We start from the raw sequence: 21,913 nt of genomic DNA, 5'->3' as shown, positions 1-21,913 counted from the left end.
TAAAATATGAAGCAATCCTGTAATTTAATTAATTCAAATATTTTTTTCGGCTTATTGTTTATTTAGAATTAAAATTAATTCAGCATCTTTCTTTTCGGCCCATTTCTGGAAAAAGCTTCACGGCCCCAGGGGGGGGGGGCGGCTCCTACTTTGAGAAACACTGCTTTAAGCAATACTTTAACGTGGTCCAGGTACATCTGTTTGTTATGCCTAACTTTTCATCTTCGTTTTCTCCACACTTAAACTAAGTGACACAATGGATGAAAACAACAGTTAGTAATGAAACCCAATTAAAGTACGGCTTTATTTTATGAACCTCCTCTTTTTTGTCTCTTGTTTTCACTTTCAATTCCTCCCCCCCCCTTCATACATCCCGAGTTACCATATAAGTTTGTTCATACAGGTCCTATATTAACATACATCTTAAACACCTTGAGTGTTTGCGAGCGTACGCGTGACGTAAAAAGCTGCCACAGCTCTACGTTCTAAGTTTGCTCCACTTTTGAGTACACTGAGTAGGTGAGAGGCAGCATAACCTGCATACGTGATAGGATTTAGTAAAATAAGTAACGTCATTTTTTTTTTCATCAACTGTGGTTTAATTGATATATAAGTATGTTAAAACGAACAATTACTAAGTCAAAGCTTTAGTTAATCTATTAGTGTGTATTTTGTTGAAATACGTGTATTGTAAAATCGGAATCAAGTGGCTGTTGAGTCATCTGTGTATATATATATAGCAGCTGACATAGTAGATTCTGGATTTTACATTTAAGACCATTGACGGACTTTTTTTGTGGACTAACACTTTATCTTTGTGTTTATCAGAAAAATACGGACTTGACATTTTTATTTTTAGTGTAAAGATAATGAGAATCTGAGTAGCAATAATTTTTCTTCTTCGTATGTGAGCCGTCTTGTTTTAGTTTAACGATATATCGATGTTTCATGTGTCCTTACACTGTCTATTTAGTGAGCCTGCACGTGCTTCGTAGCGCCCCCAAGTATCAGTGCGTGTTTTTGTTTCAGTGAGTAGATGAGGTGAGAGTTGGCTCAGAAGCGAGGACCCAAGTGTTGACTTGCACTCTTTGTTTTAAAACTAAGGAGGTAACATGCAAACGCTCCAAAATGTGTGGACATATACTTGGTTCTTATTCTGACCATCATGCTGACCATCAATACCGACTCTTATAGCATCTCGGACAAGCCTCTGACTCCTGGTGCTAGTAGGGCCAAGTATTTGGCCAAGAACCCATCGCGGGAGAATGCCCCTGAACGTCATTGTAACGCGCGCACTCTCTCAGAAAGAAGAAAATACCGGTCCAAATCTGTAGTCTCATCGGACCCTCGCAGCCCCTATTTTACCAGCCGCGGAGCGGGAGCTTTCTTTGCAGGGCAAATTCGCCGAGCACCTAGCGTCTCATGCGTAGAGGATGCCCACGGTGCCGCAAATTATCTCGGCTTTGCCGCAGCAAGTAACGAACGTAACAGTGGACGACTAAGGGGCAGCCAACACAATCTTAACGGTCAGATCCCTGGCTTAAACTTGTCTTTGTCTCCTGATAATCCCAAAGCAGCAACTATTCACCAACATTACTATCCCGAAGGTGGGTGGGGATGGATGGTATGTGGATGTGCTACGATAGCACAGTTACTGACCGTTGGTCTGCTGGCCGCATACGGCTTCTTCATCTATCAAACACAAAAGCACTTTCGCTCTGACGTCAACATTATAGGAGCAGGTAAGCCTAATATAAATAACGTAAGTAAATTTGTAGCTTATGAAACATTTAATATCGGGAAAAGTAGGTCGTCAGCATTTTTACACTTAAAATATAATTGCTATGAATTGAACCAGTTACTGATATGTTACTTCTTAGCGCGTTTATATTTGTTGACCATCATTTTAAAGGTCGCATAGGTATTAGTATTGTGCATTGAGTTAGTTGTTTTATATTAAACGTTCATTACTGTTGCGCTTTTTTATTTCTCAATCAAAGTTGATTTAGTCCTTTTAGTTACTGGTTAATAACTGCTTAATTCTCCATCAGTGTTATGTCAGTCAGTTATTGTTATATTGATGAATAGCTGCTTAACTCTTTCATTCTTCTGAAGAACAATAGTAACTGTTCGAAAGCGCTCGAGTTTTGGGTCTCGTTTGAAAACCATGCTTAACTCTCCAACAGAGTTCCTTCATCCTTTTTATTATAAAGGCCTCAGTTTTGTTATACTGATGAATAGCTGCTTAATTCTCCATCAGTGTTGCTTTAACTGTTTTATCATTGAGCTCTCGATTATTATCATTTTTAAGAATGACTCAAATTACCTACTTGTTTTTATATCGTTCCCTATTGGTTATATTGAGTAATTTTGTTTTTGCCTCTAAAAGTTGTTAGTGTAAAGAATGTACCAAAAAAAAGTTGAGCGAAATCACTGATTTTCTTTGTAAAATATATTGGACACTCCAGAATTAAGTATAGGGATTAACTTCATTATTGATGGAGTTTTTTGTTTACATTTTTTTGCATGAGTCATAGGTAATTAGGGACCGGTAACGAAAGTCATGGACCCATGATAATTTTTTCTTTAAATACCTTAATAAACATCTGTTTAAAAAGTCTATATGAACCTTAATATTGACTTACTTTATCCAGTCTTCTCGATACCGAGTTATCTCGTGACATGTTTAACGATACTAGAAAAGAACAAATACCAGGATGTTCGTAAGGGCATTTCCAAGCGGACACTAAAGGCTTGACATTATTGAATCATAAGTTGGTTTATTAAAATCATAAGAAATTCAGTTTTCTGACATCGATCTTTCAAGCATCACAGTCATGGTGTGAAAGACAAACCGTTTATGGATGACTGTGCATATTTTGAAACCTTTGTGATATTAAAGTTAAACCTAGTAGCACAGAGGCTAATAAGTTAAAGTCAAGACGCAATGGTTAGAGATGAGTAATACTCGTATAAAATATCAATGTACTAACTTAGTACACTGGCGTGAGATAAAATACATTCAATGCGCTAGTATTAGTACAATGGAATGAAATAAAAAAGATATTCTATCCGCTAATGTTTGTACGCTGAAATTAGATATAATATATACTGTGATCTAATATTGGTACACTGACGTGAGATGAAATATATTGTATGCGCTAATATTAGTAAACTAACCTGAGATACGATTATTTAATGCACTAATGTTAGAACACTGGCATGAGATAGAATATATTTAATGAGCTAATATTACGGCAGATATTTTCAATTGAAGATATTTATGGTGTTTGATATGAAAAATCAAAACAACAAACAAATCTGAGACGATATGGAAAAAAGCTTACAGCATCAAGGTAAGGTGATAACAACCAAATCTGAAACAAGCTTACAGCATCAAGGTAAGGTGATAACAACCAAATCTGAGACAAGCTTACAGCATCAAGGTAAGGTGATAACAATCAAATCTGAGACATGCTTACAGCATCAAGGTAAGGTGTTAACCACCAAATCTGAGACAAGCTTACAGCATCAAGGGAAGGTGTTAACCACCAAATTTGAGACAAGCTTACAGCATCAAGGGAAGATGTTAATAACCAAATCTGAGACAAGCTTACAGCATCAAGGGAAGGTGTTGATAACCAAATCTGAGACAAGCTTACAGCATCAAGGGAAGATGTTAATAACCAAATCTGAGACAACCGTATAGCATCAATGGAAGGAGTTAAAAACCAAATCTGAGACAAACTTACAGTAACAATGGAGGGGTGTTAACAACCAAATCTAGGGACAAGTTTACAGCATCAAGGGAAGGTGTTAAGCTCAGCTGTTTGGGTTTAACCTCGACTGACAATCACTAAAACGACTACAAACCCTTGTTTCATGTAATGTGTAAACAAAGTCAAGCCAGCTTACTTTTAATCTTCTCTTAACACCGTAAGTTTTACTATTTTCTAATGAATTTTAAGTGGCTTAGTTGTAATCACATCTGAAGTATATAAGAAAACGACCTAATACTCCAAGCAATAGTTTATACTTTCAAACATTTCATTAAGAAACACACACAAAAAAAGAGCACGAAGTTGAAGTACTTAGCTTTGAACTTTATATTTTTTTCACTATGGGTCTCTTATTAGACTTAAATATGTTTCTACTTCGTTGATTAAGAAAAACCAATTAAACACATTATACGGTAAGATATTTTCGGTACCATATGTAGTCTGTTTTTATTGTTAATTAATTTTTATCCTTAATAAATACTGATACAGATTTTAAAATGATGGGTATAATGAATATAGCTTTTGTACGAGGGAATGAATTCGCTATAGTGGCGTTCCTTGCACGGTAAGCCATATATTACAAAAAACAACTTTAAATACCTTACTTTTGTGGATACGGATGACTGTTATGGCGAATTTCACACAAAAAAGTTATTATTATTATTTTAAATGTGGTCAACAACTACTTAAATACTACATTTGGTTTAATGTAAAATGCCAGTGATGAAAATTACTGGTTTGTTTACTTGTATCAGATTTTCACGCATAGCATTTCCTAATTTTTGAAATGATAACCTAGAAAGAACGCAGTTAATTTACAGAATCAACCACCAACTTTTGGCTGTTCTTGTCTGATTGAATAGTGGGATTTCACCTGTCACTTTTATAACGCATCAACGGCTCCAACCTGCAGAGATTGTTTGTTTTTTCTGAATCGAATCTCGCAAACCATGAATCGTCAGATTCACAGTCCGAGCATGCGAGTCACTAGGCCTCGATCAGCCTAAAATTACTGGTGATTATATCAAAATAATCTTGTAAAAGTATCAAAATAAGACCATTGTTTTTACCAATCATTCAGTGTCATTTTATTTGTTGTTAAAGTGTACACGCGTACATTTTTACTAGACAAACAACCAATGACTGTCTTTTAAAATTTTAATTCGAAATACACTCTCAAAATTTATGTATGTAAACATTTATATAAAAGTAGAAGATAATGTGGTCACAAATAAGACCTAATCTGATGGAATCAGTATCTGATCATTTTTCAACTGAAGGTAAAATTTTTAAATTAAATGTAAAAGTAATTAGTAATTTATTAACCTGAATGTAATAACATTTTGTCTTTTTTAACATGATGATAGCAAAAATTCATCATTTTTGAGAATTTACGCTGAAAACCAAACTAATTATATAATTCAAAATTAAGATAGTAACTTCCAAATTAATAAAGCCAACCCTGTATAACAAACTGACTAGAAATAGTATATGTTATAGATCATTACAAAATACAACTAAAATACTATATTGATCAGAATGTATAAATTCGTCAGTTGAGTACTATTCTATTAGCAACTGATAATTTTTGACAATGGAGCAACTGATGATTCCTAACTTAAATATAGAAGTAAGTGGGCATTTTCTAAACTGAATATTGTAGCGACTAGTAAATTGTAGCCTATTGTTTCTAACAATGGAGCAACTGATGATTCCTAACTTAAATATAGAAGTAAGTGGGCATTTTCTAAACTGAATATTGTAGCGACTAGTAAATTGTAGCCTAAACAAAAAAAAACTGGTCATTTCTAACAATGGAGCAACTGGTGATTTCTAACTTAAATATAGAAGTAAAAGGGCATTTTCTAAATTGAATATTGTAGCGACTAATAAACTGTAGAAAAAAACGAAAAACTGGCCATTTCTAACAATTGGGAAACTTGAGGTTTCTAACTTAAACATATCAGCAGGTGATAATTTCTAACCTGAATGTAACAGCATGATAATAATGCATACTATTGTACTTCATGTTTTAGATAATGTTAAATAGTCCACAGTTATCATCTAGTGTCATCGATATATATATATATATATATATAAAACACATAATCAAAAACCAAATATCTGTTTTGTTTTCATGTTACAGGACACACTTTTTAAAGTTTTGGATCTTTTAAAACTAACATTTTTATACAATAAAAAAACAATTTGTGATTTGTGTTATAACAGTGAAATTTCCAGTCAATTTGTCCCCTGGTCTATCACTTTTGAATTAGGGATAGTTAGTACAGATGCTTTGTGCGAAATTCAACAAACAAACACATCTAACTAGTTTTTTTATATTCTTTCTTTCCCATGAGTCTTCCGATCTCTGTTTCGATCCACACCAGGTGCCCCGTACTTCGTTTTATGTATACTATTTTTGTAATCTGGTTGTGGAAACTTTTAAAGCGATCAGTGAATATATATATATTCAAAACGCTATTTTTTTTTTCTAGAAAATATAATCGAAAAAAATCAACGATAATTTAATTTTTTTTACTACAAGATTCCTCGACCATCTTAATTCTGGTGCTAAAACAGATCTGAACGCTGTACTAGATAAAAAAGGTCATATTGATAAAGTAATATATAATTTATCTAGCCGGCAACCGAGTCTTTAGTTGATTTCTGTCTTCTGCAGGTGTGTAGTTAAATTCTCATGAAGTCGATTTCTGCCTTCTGCAGGTGTATGGTTAAACTCTCATAATCCGGTCCAACGAATAAAGCAGAACCACCTGTTGTAAACTATATATCTACCAGTAAGATGCTTAGTAAGATATAAATAACTACTAGTAGCTGATGGCAAACAAGATGGCTTGCACGTGCGTGACCTAAACGTTGTGAAAATATGTTTTTCTTTTTTTAGAAGAGTGTTAATCACAACTGCTAATACTGAAGAAGGAAATTCCGATTGTAAAGTGCAGTGTTATCAAATTAAATTCTAGCTATTTTTAATAGTTTTAATTCTATCCATTTCTTTTCTTCACCAGCATAATTTTTTGGCTAAGGTTACTCTTATTTTTAAATAATTTATCATAGAAATATCATAATATTATGAATCCGTTTTCATATCTTACGTTTTTTTATATATCCAGCTGGAGATATGGCATTAGGACGCATCACCTAGCAGAAAACTAATAGTCACTTTTAGCCTATTTAGTCACCAAACAAACCCAGCGATTTCCATATATTTAAAATTCTATGGTCGCCTGTCTCAGATGAAGCGTTATTTAGTACTGCTTCAAATATATAGATATATATACGGTGACTCTAAAATCCTGGAGTTTCGGAGAGGAGTTGTTTTCAGCAGGAGTGAACGGTAGAACGATATCAATTTTCATGTATAAGCGTTTACCAAAAACGTTTAAAAAATAAATAATAATAATTATTACAGAACAGACTGGAACTGAGAGAAGTAAACTCTGACAAGACTTGTACAGTCAAATAAACCCAACTAAGTTTTCTAAGAGCAAAAAAAAAAAGTTTGAAAATATTTTTAAACCTATACTACTATTTTCGTTTTGGAGGAACACATTTGAATTTTGAATGCAGTGTATCCCGGTGCTTGTACTATGTAAGGCAACGCCCATGTAGGCGATATTCAGAGTACATAAGTTTTGGTCATTAATTTCGTTTAGTTAGTTACAAACATTTTATTCTTGGCTTTACGACAAATAATTCCGCAGTTTGCTGAACGGTTTATAATTGTAAATCACTGAAATGGAGGCGTAGGTTTATGTCATTGTACAAGACAACATTAACTCAAGCTTAAAAAACAACAACTCAGGCTAAGAACAATAATACTTTAGTGAATATTTCTTAACGACAACATATAATGTTTAGATAGATTATTTTTACATCATAAAACTTAATAAGGAAACGCTTGTTAAGAGTAGTAACCTCAATCGCTTTGTTTTTGTCTAGTTTGGTCATAATTTCAAACAATTACATTTGATTACAATCAATATAGTTAACACATTTCAAGGAAGAACTACTTTCTTATAATTTCATTTAATGCTATCCAGAATCTTCTTTTCTCATTCTGTATTGCGTTTGAAGTTTTGAAAAATTACAGTTTATTTATTATCTATTACATGTTGATCTGTTACTCAACGTTAAACGGACATCTTTAGATAATTTTACTAATCAGTTATTCAACGCTAGATTCTTTGATTATAGATAGTTCTTGCCTACATTATTCAATCGATACCAGTTTCATTCAGTGGTTTATATGTGATTTTGTGCACACTTTTTGCTTGTTTGTTGTTTAGCACAAGTGTATATAAGAGGGCTATTTGTGTCGTGCCCGCCACATGTATCGAAACCCCCAGACTTGCCGTTTTTCTAACTGTTTTAAAAGTGGTATCGCTTGATAACCCAGAAGAAATGATGGGCCATAGCGAACCCCCAATAAAGGAAAACAGAATTAAAAGTAACACAACAAACGTTTTGAGTGATTCCATGATCAATTTATCATTCTAACGTTAACAACGTTCAAAGATCAACCAAAGTTATCAACGCAAGTTTGGCCTAGTGGTAAAGAAGGCTTGTTGTGTTATTGTATGGCGTTTGCTTTTCTTTGTTGTGGAGTTTGCTTGCCAACCTTGTATATAATGAACTTAAATGTTTTCAGAAATATAATGTCTACTGTATAATATTTGATATTATCAAGGTATTTTCAAAACAGAGCTGATAAATGACCCAATTAAAAGCATGACTTATAATTTCTAATACTAATATGAACACGTCTGCTTGAGCTTAGCCTCCCTCCCCCACTCCCGGTGGCCCAACAATAAGTTTGAGGGCTTATAACAAATTCGGTTTCGATACCCGCTCATTGTGTAGTTTTGTGCTGAACAACAAACAAATCTCAACTTATACATTCATATATAGAATAAGACGATGATAAGTTTCTCACGTTTACTTGCTCTGTATATTTTCACTGCATGATAAGTTATCTACAGACAAGAAATAGGAGTACATTCTATAGTATTTTATTCTATAGATTTCTCCCTATGTAGTGTTGCTGTGACTATATTATTGTCTATTTAGGGCCCGTGTCTAGATTTCTTCCTAGGTAATGCCCATGTGTCCAGATTTCTCACTATTTAGTGTCCCTGTGACTACATCTTTCCCTATATAGTGCCCGTGTCTAGATTTCTTCCTACGTAGTACCCCTGTGACTAGATTTCTTCCTACATAGTGCCCCTGTGTCTAGGTTTCTTCCTACGTAATACCCCTGTGTCTAGATTTCTTCCTACGTAATACCCCTGTGTCTAGATTTCTCCCTATTTAGTGCCTCTGTGTCTAGATATTTTTAATGGATTTCTTCCCTTAGATTTGTACAACTCTCTTAACAAGTGAGATGAGAATATTTCAAAGCACAATAATATAACGATATCTCTCGATTTTAAATTACTGTAATCTACTTCTAATACGGTGCTATTTAGGATGAGAAATGACACTACCATTAAAATATTAGCTTCAGCCATTCCCAAGCTCTATATTGTACAGGGGTTTGATAGAATATTCGTTAATACTCGAATAATAAAGCTACATAATGGGCAATCTGCGCTTTGGCCATAGGGTATCGAACACTGATTTTCAACATTTTAAGCCCCCAAGTTTATCACTGAGCGTTTATGATGAAAATGCTTAGCAAGAATCAGTTTTCCTCTAAAATTCCACGTTTTACTAAGTGAATTCACTGATCCTCCTTTAACGTGATGTATGCAAGCCAGACAGTTAATGTTAACAACCTACAGCAAATAAAATGGTAGGGAGGACGTCAAATCACGACTGGCCTCATTACACTCTAAGCAAAGCTTACAAAGGTCAACTAAATTACAGGTCTGCGTTTGATAGTTGCATCAGGAAATTAGAAGACAGAATAGAAATAGTAGACCGTCTTGGATAAAACAACATTATGCAGATTTACTAGTTAATTAATGTAAATGGTAGACGGTTGTTGTATTTTTATGTGGCTCAGGTTTCATATTTAGTCGTCAAAGCAGTAGTTTATGGCTATAAATTAAATCTAAAATTTAAATTTCAAGCATTATCAGTTAGAGAAGACATTACATTATTTTCGCCTAACAACATTTTCCTACCTTTACAGAATTTCACACTTCTTAGGATGATATTTGTTATATGACATTGGCAGCATGAACGATATCCTATGCGAAACTTTAGCTAAACGGGACCTGACATGGACGGGTGGTTAGAGCGCTCGACTGGCAATATGCGGGTCTCGGGTTCGAATTTTAGCCGTGGGGGTGTTATGTGACGGTCAATTCCACTATTCGTCGGTATACGAGTAGACCAAGAGTTGGCGGCGGGGGGTGATGACTAGCTACCTTTTCTCTAGTATTTTTTAACTGCTAAATTAGGGACGGCTAGCGCAGCTAGCCCTCGTGTAGCTTTGCGCGAAAATTCAAAACAAACGAACAAGCTAAACGGCCAGGTCACAGACCACCCAGGCACAGACATCTCGAAAGCTGCTGAAGTAAATCAGTCTGCAACACTCTCTACATACACTGCTACTTCTAACCAAATAGCGGGATAATGTATCACTATAATGATACAAACACAATGTACATGAAGCAAGTATTTTATACCTTCTGTTTGTTGAATTCTAAGATAAATCTTGTATGAGAAAACAAGAATGGCGTGTATCCCGAGACAGCAAAGCATGGCAAGAAAGGCACTTTCATTTACATTACGCAACACTACACATTTTCTCATAAAGATTACATAATAACCTGGTCATGGTGATTAAGACTACAATTTGGGAAAACTTATCAACGTCTCCATAATATGCTCAGGTCTTATGGAATAATCTTTAATTTGGGCGTATGTCTTAATATGATCATGTCTTAGGGAATAATATTTTAATTTGATTTACACACACATTCATTGGAGAAAATTTAATTTAATATACAATATCGATTTTTAAATGAAGATATGACATGATTTTGATAAGAAATGATGAAGTTTCTTCACCTTATGATAAACATGATGTATTAACATCTGTAAACATCAGGGAATCATTGATTGACAGATATATTTAAAGTAACCTGCCCTGACGTCGCTCTTTGAATTGCTTACATTAAGTCGAAGTAATGCAAATAAGTATTTTCCATATTTAGGCAAAACATTTTTTTTGAAAAGTATGTCTTTAATTTGTCTTTAAATTTTCTGTAAAATTCAATCTAAATGTTAAGTACCAAACAAATTTTAGGAATAAAATAGGGTGTAGTGTTTATTGAGAAACAATTTTAAATAGTTGATTGAAATTATTTGTATCCTCGTCTACGTTTTTATGAAATAACCCTGTAAAGCGACAGATATTATCTTCCTTTAACAGGTTAGTGTACATAACATTGAAGTCGTATATACAGAATACATTGTTCTTATAAAGAAATACAAGATCCATTTCACGTAGTTCAAGACTATATTATATTTTCACAGTTCATTATAATCCAGAATGTTTGGGCTTGTTTTATATTACTTTCAATGTTTATAAGACTTTAGATTACATTAAGATAATTCTAAAAATTCTATTATTAAAAGCTAAATCCAATATTTATTTTATTATCAGTTCTTAATTGGGATTTCTAAGTATCACTATGATTTCACTATATGCTACAGAGAAACTACGACTATAACGTGATATTTCACTATCGGATACAGAGAAACTAGGACTATAACGTGTTGATTTCACCATATAAATCAAACCTATAACGTGTTGATTTCACTATATGCTACAGCAAAACTAAGACTATAACGTAATAATTGCACCATATGCTACAGAGAAACTAGGACTATAACATGATATTTCAATATCGGATACAGAGAAACTAGGACTATAACGTGTTGATTTCACCATATAAATCAAACCTATAACGTGTTGATTTCAGTATAGAATACAGAGAAACTAAGACTATAATGCTTTGATTTCACTATAGGATACAGAACAACTAGGACTATAACGCGTTGATTTCACAATAAGATATACAGAGAAACAAAGCATTATAGTCTTAATTTCTCTGTATCCTATAGTGAAATCAACACGTTATAATCTTGATTTATATGGTGAAATCAACACGTTATAGTCCTAGTTTCTCTTTATTCGATAGCGAAATCACCACATTAGATACTTAGTCTGTATTTTATAGTGAAATAATCACGTTATAGTCCTAGTTTCTCTGTAGCATATGGTGAAATTATCACGTTATAGTCTTAGTTTCTCTGTATCCTATAGTGAAATCAACCCGTTATAGTCTTGATTTATATGGTGAAATCAACACGTTATAGTCCTAAATTTCACTATAGGATACAGAGAAACTAAGACTATAATGCTTTGATTTCACTATAGGATACAGAGAAGCTAAGACTATAATGCTTTGATTTCACTATAGGATACAGAGAAACTAAGACTATAATGCTTTGATTTCACAATAGGATACAGAGAAACTAGGACTATATCGCGTTGATTTCACAATAGGATACAGAGAAACTAGGACTATATCGCGTTGATTTCACAATAAGATATACAGAGAAAATAGGACTATATCGCGTTGATTTCACAATAAGATATACAGAGAAAATAGGACTATAACGTGTTGATTTCACCATATAAATCAAGACTATAACGGGTTGATTTCACTATAGGATACAGAGAAGCTAAGACTATAATGCTTTGATTTCACTATAGGATACAGAGAAACTAAGACTATAATGCTTTGATTTCACAATAGGATACAGAGAAACTAGGACTATATCGCGTTGATTTCACAATAAGATATACAGAGAAAATAGGACTATAACGTGTTGATTTCACCATATAAATCAAGACTATAACGGGTTGATTTCACTATAGGATACAGAGAAACTAAGACTATAATGCTTTGATTTCACAATAAGATATACAGAGAAAATAGGACTGTAACGTGTTGATTTCACTATAAGATACAGAGAAACTAAAATCTTTGCATTGTGGTTTAAATATGAGTTAAAGAGAAACTGGGACATACTTTGTTACTTCAAGATCACATATCTAGTTCCTGGATTGTGTAGGATATGTCATTAAATGCACTATCGTTATTTTTCAAGAATAGATCACACCAAACAAAGGTCCTGATTCAATATGATTAATACTAGTTTCAGCAAAGCTACACAATCATTAGATATTAGATAAAAATAACGACTATATAGTTATGGATGTGATTTTCATAAACCAGATGTCATTTATACCGTGGTGAAATGAACGACATCTTCTACATTCTAATGGAAGGAAAGCTACTTGATAAACGAATCGCATTTGATTTGAGAATCTTGATTTAGAGAGCAGTCAGTTATTAACTGACATTTATCTCAATTCACTCTTGATATAAAACGTCAAAGGCAAGAGTACGAAGATCGACGACTATCTCAAGTTTACAGTAGGAGATGAAGCAGGGTTGAGATGTAATTATTCATTGTAAGATGTCATAATTATAATCGTCAGTTGAATTCATCATTGCCGCCTTCAGCCGTGGCAGAATGGATAGAGGTTTAGCGTTGTCTGTTTAATATTAATGTCTTTTTTTTGGTAACTTGAGAACGGATAAGACTAGTGAAGTCAATTCAGAATAATAGAAAATGTTTGAAACGTGAACAAAGTGTCTTCTAGTGTAGAGATCGAGCATGGTTTTCTAAACTTAGTTTTTATTTTTTTGAAAAATATATGTTATTTTGATTAATTCAACAATGTTTGACGTATTGATTGTGCTTAATTTATATTAATTTTAATATTAAAATAATATTTAATACTCCTATATATATATATATATATATATAAATATATCTCATGCAAGCCAGTAATTACTATTGTTTCTTCTTTTCACGTGGTTATAAAAAAATCTGCCAAAAAATAAATTAATACACGATAATGAAATTTCACCAGACTAATTTTTTCAAAACTCCAGTGGCACAACGGGATGTCTGCGAACTTACAATGCTAGCCATAGGGTTTCGATACCCGTGGTGGGCAGAGCACAGATAGCCCATTGTGTAGCTTTGCGCTTAACTTCAAACAAAATTAAAAAAAGCCCAAATTCATATAAGACTTGGCTGATGAGGCGATTTGCGAAATTGATTTAGTTCCTTGGCTAATGAGGTGATTTGCGGAAATGATTTAGTTCTTTGGCTGATGAGATGATTTGCGAAAATGATTTAGTTCTTTGGCTAATGAGGTGATTTGCGAAAATGATTTAATTCTTTGGAAAGAACTAAATCATTTTCGCCAATCACCTCATCAGCCAAAGAACTAAATCATTTTCGCAAATCGCCTCATCAGCCAAAGAACTAAATCATTTTCGCCAATCCCCTCATTAGCCAAAGAACTAAATCATTTTCGCCAATCCCCTCATCAGCCAAAGAACTAAATCATTTTCGCCAATCACCTCATTAGCCAGAACTAAATCATTTTCACAAATCACCTCATCAGCCAAAGAACTAAATCATTTTCGCAAATCGCCTCATCAGCCGCAATACCTGTTCGATTATTAACGATATTATGATGGCGCATGTTAAAATTATTATTATTATTAGTGATTTTATGCACCTAAATTTCTGCGTTAACCTTCAAACTACCGACTCATGTATATAATATTCACTTCACAGGGAATGTCCACATATTGCATCGTATTCATTATTTTGTTTGTTTGTTATTAAACACAAAGCTACACCGTAGGCTATCTAAGCTCTGTTCTCCACAAGTTTCTAAATTCGAATTTTAGCGTTGTAATCTGGGACACCTGCCGATGAACCATTGGGGCATTCCTCTTACAAGTGCAAAGAATCCCCCCCCCCACAAACACACACACACACAAAGATTTGGGCGAAATCACAGATTTTTTAAGCGCATTATGGGGGGGGGAGGCCTTCATCACTAATTAGTGGAATTAATTGTAGTATTGATGATGTTTTTGTTTATATAAAGTCGTGGAATAACAGAAAATTTGGTGCACAAATTGTTTATAAAAATGTTTTTAAACAGTCCATGGACCTCACTGACAGTTCTACGGCTACAAATATTTGAATATTTAAACTTTTGATAACCCCCCTATAAAACAATTACTCTGAAACAAACAAACAAAATACCTTGGATAGTTAATTTTTATTGCATTGTAGTAAACATAATACATTTTTTTTATAATTTGGACTATTAAATATAGACAAAAATATGTATAGTAAAGTACCTAAGTATAAAAATGTGGTTGTTAACAGACTGTCATAATTTTCGGTGTTTGTGTGAAGTGAATGACCACATTAAACATTTCATAAATAGCCGCACCTCAGATATCCACAGCCCTTCCCTGTCATCCTTAAGGGACTAAACTTTCCACATAATATACTGTTCTACCTTTATTTTATCACTAAAACGTTTTCACGCATCCATTTTCTATCATGTATACCTACTAAAAATATTCGCACAACAGCTGACTTCTATCATCGATGTGGTTTGTTGTGAATTTCGCGCAAAGCTACACGAGGGCTATCTGCGCTAGCCGTCCCTAATTTAACAGTGAAAAACTAGTGGGAAGGCAGCTAGTCATCATCACCCGCTGCCAACTCTTGGACTACTCTTTTACCAACGAATAATGGGATTCATCGTCACATTATAACGCCCCCACATCTGAAAGGGCAAGCATGTTTGGTGGGACAGTGATTCGAACCCGCGACCTTCATATTGCGAGTCGAGCCCCCTAACCATCTGGCCATGCCAGTCCTTCTATCATCGTTCACTTACTAAAAATGCTCGCATACCGCCATCTTCTTTCATCGTTCACTTACTAAAAATGCTTGCATACCGCCATCTTCTTTCATCCTGTATCTATTAAAATGTTTGTACACTGTCATCTTCTATCATCCTGTATCTACTAAAGTGTTTGCACACTGTCATCTTCTATCATCCTGTATCTACTAAAGTGTTTGCACACAGTCATCTTCTATCATCCTGTATCTACTAAAGTGTTTGCACACTGTCATCTTCTATCATCCTGTATCTACTAAAGTGTTTGCACACTGTCATCTTCTATCATCCTGTATCTACTAAAGTGTTTGCACACAACCACTTTCTAACGTCATCCATCTAGTAACATATTTACACATAGTTATCCGCTATCATCAATCTACAGAAATAACGGATCTTCTCTACTACATTGTGACGAGAAAAAGATATATTCGTCATCTTTTAACCATCTAGCCTATCATAATCTAATTACAACACCATCTTCTACCATCATGTTCTGCGACACAAGGCCACGATCTTGTTGCTACTACAATATTTCGGTCAATATTTTGCGAAACGTCGTGCAGACTTTGTCATTCTAAGATACCCATCACAAAGTGGCATTGAATGACAGACGTGTTTACTCGTTGCTCTTTTAGACAATAAATCAATCAGTATTACTCTGATTTAAGTCTTCAGGGTATACGTGTAGCAAAATACTAAATTTGTATGCTTAATTTTAGAATCTGAAAAAGTAAATAAAAAAAAAGACTAAGTTTTAGGAAATTACACCATTCATCAATTAACATAGGGATAATTGAAAATATTCTAACGACAATCACCAAATCTTTAAAACCTAGAAAAACAAATCTGTTAACTTTGTCGCAGTTATGTTGACAGACGGTTAAAGGAAGTCTGATTACGTTGGTCGTAACTGAAAATACATGTAATGCAATTATAGAACAATTTCTCAAATATGTATGAATTATCCAGGTATACAGGTTGTTTACAATGGCTTTACAGATTCTGAATATACTGGTATACAGGTTGTTTACAATGGCTTTACAGATTCTGAATATACTGGTATACAGGTTGTTTACAATGGCTTTATAGATTTTGAATATACAGGTATACAGGTTGTTTACAATGGCCTTATATATTCTGAATATACAGGTATACAGGTTGTTTACAATGGCCTTATATATTCTGAATATACAGGTATACAAGGTTGTTTACAATGGTCTATAAGGTGTATACCTGTATATTCAAGGTTGTTTACAATGGCTCTATAGATTTTGAATCGTAATAAATTTCATGGCTTATTTACTTGCTTTATTTTTATTTGTTTTTCTTTACATGTTGGTGTATTTTCGTGTCGTATACTCATTTTAAACTTTAGTATGCTAGTGTTTCGTTTTCGCACTCGTCTTGCATTGTGCATGTCATTAGAGCCCTTTGTTTTTAAATTTCTAATTTTCCTGTGTTTTAGCACGTTATTAGAACCTTTATAGTATGTTTCTTATTCCGTTACATCTCAGTCATGTCCAGGACTTTTTAACATGTTTCCGATATCTTTACTCATCTTGTATCTTAGAACGTTTTTAAGACTTTTTTTCGTATTTCTAACATGTGCATTTTACCTGGTATCCCACTCCCGTGATTCTTCTTATTCTTGTTTCTCACGTGGTTAAACATTTTCTGTGTATATTCCTTTTTTTTTATCACTCTTCTTCTAGCCTAGGGGTGCTTATTCTTTTTTTCACGTGTCTTCCTTTCCTCCTCTCCCACGTTACTGTTTTTTTATTATTCGTTACATTGCTTTTATGCCGAATGTAAAGCGAATTACACATTTGGGTAACGTTATAGTTTTGAACGTTCGATTTAAGGTTCTGTTTTATTACAATTTTTTTACTTCCTAAAATTTATAAAATTCTCTGGCAGTTCGTGAAACTTTCATCTTGTTAAATATTCAAAATCCCACCTTCTCAGTTGCTTCCTAAACTTTACTCATCATCTTACATTAGTTTTAAAGTTCGTTTCTTACGTTCAGATTTTTTTAAAAGTTTCCAATTCCTACAAATGGTTCAGCAGTAAGCTTTTGGTTTTGTTTCGTTAAAAGTTCAGGGTTCGATTCTTGCGCTGGAAACAGCGCCGATAGTTCCATGTGCAGTTTGCGTTTCTTTATCGGATTATTGCGTCTATCATTTGAGAATGAAAACCTATGGAACAGTTGGAATACCAAAAACAGTTTAATAATAGCAATTATTTCACTTGCCATTTATTTTCTAAAATGATAAAGAACTTTTATATTCTATATAATTTTAAGTTTAATAGTTCCTTATGTAGGAGTTATGATTTAGCCAACATTTTTGGGAATACTATAAATATTTAACATAAAGCAACTTGTGTTACTAAGGGGAATGAATCACGAAATGAAGAAGTACTTGACATTCTGAATCTAAGACATATTAATAAGAAAGGACAAATACGCTGATTCAAAAATAAAAGATAAAATAAAAATAGTTTTCCATCGGTAAACAGAAGTATGTAGAACACATTTGGACAACATGAATTATCTACACAATACAGACATAAATCAGATTAGCCATGGTTTCTGTGTCAAATTAAAACAAGGTAATTTATTTGGAATTACAGACAAAAAATATTTTTATTGAATAAATGGGAAATATTGCTTTGTGTCTGACCTAGCTTGTTTTTAATTTCTCTCAAATTTTTATAAACTTGAAGAGCGCATGCTACCTAATTATTAAACTAAATTCTAAATAATTCTTAAACTAGTTAGAAGGTATATAATTTATAGTAAGTAGATAGACCATAAGGAATGCGTCACATTCTAAATAATTCTTAAACTAGTTAGAAGATATATGATTGGTAGTAAGTAGATTGACCATAAGGAATGCGTCAGATTCTAAATAATTCTTAAACTAGTTAGAAGATATATGATTGGTAGTAAGTAGATTGACCATAAGGAATGCGTCAGATTCTAAATAATTCTTAAACTAGTTAGAAGATATATGATTGGTAGTAAGTAGATTGACCATAAGGAATGCGTCACATTCTAAATACAAATACTAGCTGATAAATTATTTACCATAACTTGCGTAAAAAGATAAGTTACTGTCAAAGACGTTACTCTATTACAATGCAAGGAAATTAAGAACAAATAGCATACACAGTTGGCCAAGTGGGAAAGTCAAGAGACTCAAAAGGACATGTCTACTCTTTGTGAAATAGCTAAACTGAGACACAAAATCATCTTGCAAGTACTTCCATTACTCGTTACTCAAGTCAGTGAAAAGATTAATGTGTACCTTCTATTTAAACTGGTGTATGCTGGACATTAACATACAGACACTACCATTCGGCCAAGTAGTGAGGAGACAGAGTTTCATCGTAACTGTAGTCTATAAATATGGAATTTACGCATTATAACTGAATTTACATAGAGGTGAACTGTTAAGCTATTGAAAATGTAAGTATTATGAATTTCTTACAGGCAAATTAAGAAGCAAAATATATCTTTAAGTGGGATAGTATGCAATTCTGGATATTCAATGCTATTCAAAAGTTTTATCTTATCACTATTTTCATTATTTAGGTTTGTTTCTTTCAACTAAACTAGTTCACAAATGTCTCCTCTGGAGAAAGCTTTGGGTAGTGACTGTATCATCTCAACGAAAAGAATGGTGGAATTAGCGTCATTGTGTGGAACAATGCTGTACGGTTTATGTTAATGATGTTTTTTGTGAAAAAAATCGTGCTTTTTTGCAACTTCATAATGGTTTAATTACATCCTGTGTCCAGCAATGATTTGACACATTAACATGTTGAAACTGCCTTGGCCAATGAGAGTCCTGCCCTATACCAGGTTGAAGTGCTTCAGGATTTCTGGAATGTTATTAAAAAACATAAAATACAGACTCCCCAAACACCACTATCCTTGTAACCGTTTTTCAACACCGTTAGGACATCGGCCTCCTATTAGTGGTTGATCACAACTGTTAGTAAACAGACTCATAGCACTGATTAGCACCAAAGGTGGACCCACTTTCTATTAATACCAAATAAGGCGTTTTAGAATCCTTTTGGGGCATACCGAAGAACCCCTGAAAATTTCATTGCGATGAAAAACCTGGAAGTAAGTTTTAGGGAGGTAATTGAGATGGCTGTAAAACTCGTAAAAATGAGTAATAAGGGGTTTTGAAATCTCTCTGGGGCATATCCAAGAATCTCTTAACGTTTAATGGTTATATGTAGGGAAACAGACAGCCAGACACAAGCCACATTATATCATAAATGCATAAAAACTGGAAGGAAGAGTAAATCATTAAAATGATCTTGTCTTGATGGGTTTTTTTTTTAGGCATTGTAGACGTGGCTTTAATGGAATGTTCTTGTGGGCCTTCTTCAGATGCATCAGTACGAAATCAGAGTTGGAGATGAAACTAATGGCAGGCCAAGAAAGAAAATTTAATCCAAATGACAATTTTGATTAATTAATTTTTTTAGCAAAGATCAAATCAAAGATCAAACGAATCTAATAACTATAGAAATTTCCAGTAGAGCATCTTTCGTGACCTTGACATCTGAAGGTCAAAATCCTATAATAATAACATTACACATTCTGCGAACAAACATATTAATTGCATCTTCCATTAATGTAATTTACTGTGTAATTCATGTAAAACCTCCTTCCTTTTGAAAATGAGTCTCTGATTTACACTAAACTCAAAATGTCGATGTTGAAGTCACTCTAATCAGCGGCAGTCTTACACCAAACCTAATAAATTAGATCTTAGCCTGCACTTAACCTAACAGTTTACTTTCTACTTGAATTATGTATTTTTGTGTGGTGACCCTAGATTAGGTACATTCGTTACTGGCTTACGCTGGAATATTAATTTTTGGTTGACACTAAATCAAGTACATCATTCACTTTTGAATGATGTTATAGCTAACAGTTTAGTCCCTGGCTTACTGTAAACTTAATATGGTAGTCATTGGTTAACACGATAAACGTGATGAGATTGACTTTTAGGTGGCTTTGAATTTAACACTACTTTCTGGCTTATCCTAATTAACACACATTAAACCTAACGGACTCATTTCTGGGTGACGTTGAATCCAATGTTTTAATCCCAAGTTATACTGAATTTAATACATTATAGTCCCTGTTTAACATTAAATCTTAAATACGCATTGAATTTATTTAACGTTCTTGTTTCATTATGCGTATACACAGTAGTCATTGATTTTAGAACAAAAGCATTACTCTGTGCTCGAGGTTAGACCAAATTTCGTTCTTCAAGATCCCCTGGTTTGCTATAGTAGACTTTTGTTTTGTTTTCAAAAAGCCAAAAAGATAACAAAGAAAAGAAAAAGGGGTTAAATTAGAGGAACCCTTAAGGAGTTGTCAGTTCTGAAATCTGAAATAAAAAAAACATCATTCATAACTAATAATGATAAATAATGTAAGTAATAAAAATAATAATTAACTTAAATACAACTTCCAATTTGGCCGTACGTGACACCTGAAGTGAGTGAACACGTATGTTACTTGAATACCTATAATACAATGTTTTTATAATGGACAGAAATTTTGTTCCATTGTTTTGTTTGAAGTTACACACAAAGCTATACAATGGGTTATCTGTGCTCTGGCCACCACGGGTATGGGAATCCGGTTTCTAGCGTTGTAATTCCGCAGACATACTGGGGGGGTGGGGGGTGGGAGGAGGCAGACAGAAATAACTTTACGATCATGCTTTAAAAAAGAAGCTTTTTTGGGTTTTTTTCACTTGCATACTTCCAAATATTTTCGTCCATAAGTAGGCTGTAATTTCATGTTAACTGACTGATACTTATCAATTTCATATTTATCTTCATTGTTGTGTATTATTTAATGGCTACATGTGCTTAGCAGAAGCTAGTACTCAACTAATTAGACTACAAGGAAGTTAGGTAGTCAACAGCACAACTGCCAACTCTTGGACTAATCTTGTCTGACCGTATAGTTGGACTTGACTGACACTCTTATTAGTATACTCACGTCCTCAAAGAGTAGAACGCATGTTTGCAGAAACGGGACGCACACCATGAACCATCGAACATACTAACCACTAGTCCACGCCTGGCCTTATGAAAATTTTTCATAAGGCCAGGCGTGGACTAGTGGTTAGTATGTTCGATGGTTCATGGTGTGCGTCCCGTTTCTGCAAACATGCGTTCTACTCTTTGAGGACGTGAGCATACTAATAAGAGTGTCAGTCAAGTCCAACTATACGGTCAGACAAGA

General features: G+C 33.8%; 1 protein-coding gene across 1 annotated transcript in view; it reads left to right on the top strand.

Annotated features, from left to right (window-relative positions):
* The first annotated feature begins 1,165 nt into the window (after nucleotides 1-1,165).
* The window catches only part of LOC106477480 (monocarboxylate transporter 12-B-like), a 72,435-nt gene continuing 51,687 nt past the window's right edge, over nucleotides 1,166-21,913 (top strand). Inside the window, exon 1 of the mRNA XM_013938041.2 lies at nucleotides 1,166-1,742. Coding sequence (XP_013793495.1) covers nucleotides 1,166-1,742 — 577 coding nt within the window. The remainder of the gene's footprint in view (nucleotides 1,743-21,913) is intronic.

Source organism: Limulus polyphemus, unplaced genomic scaffold, assembly GCF_000517525.1.
Source record: "Limulus polyphemus unplaced genomic scaffold, Limulus_polyphemus-2.1.2 Scaffold166, whole genome shotgun sequence".
Classification (NCBI taxonomy): Eukaryota; Metazoa; Arthropoda; class Merostomata; order Xiphosura; family Limulidae; genus Limulus; species Limulus polyphemus.
The sequence above is the reverse complement of the archived record's forward strand: the minus strand, read 5'-3'. Positions and strand labels throughout refer to the sequence as shown.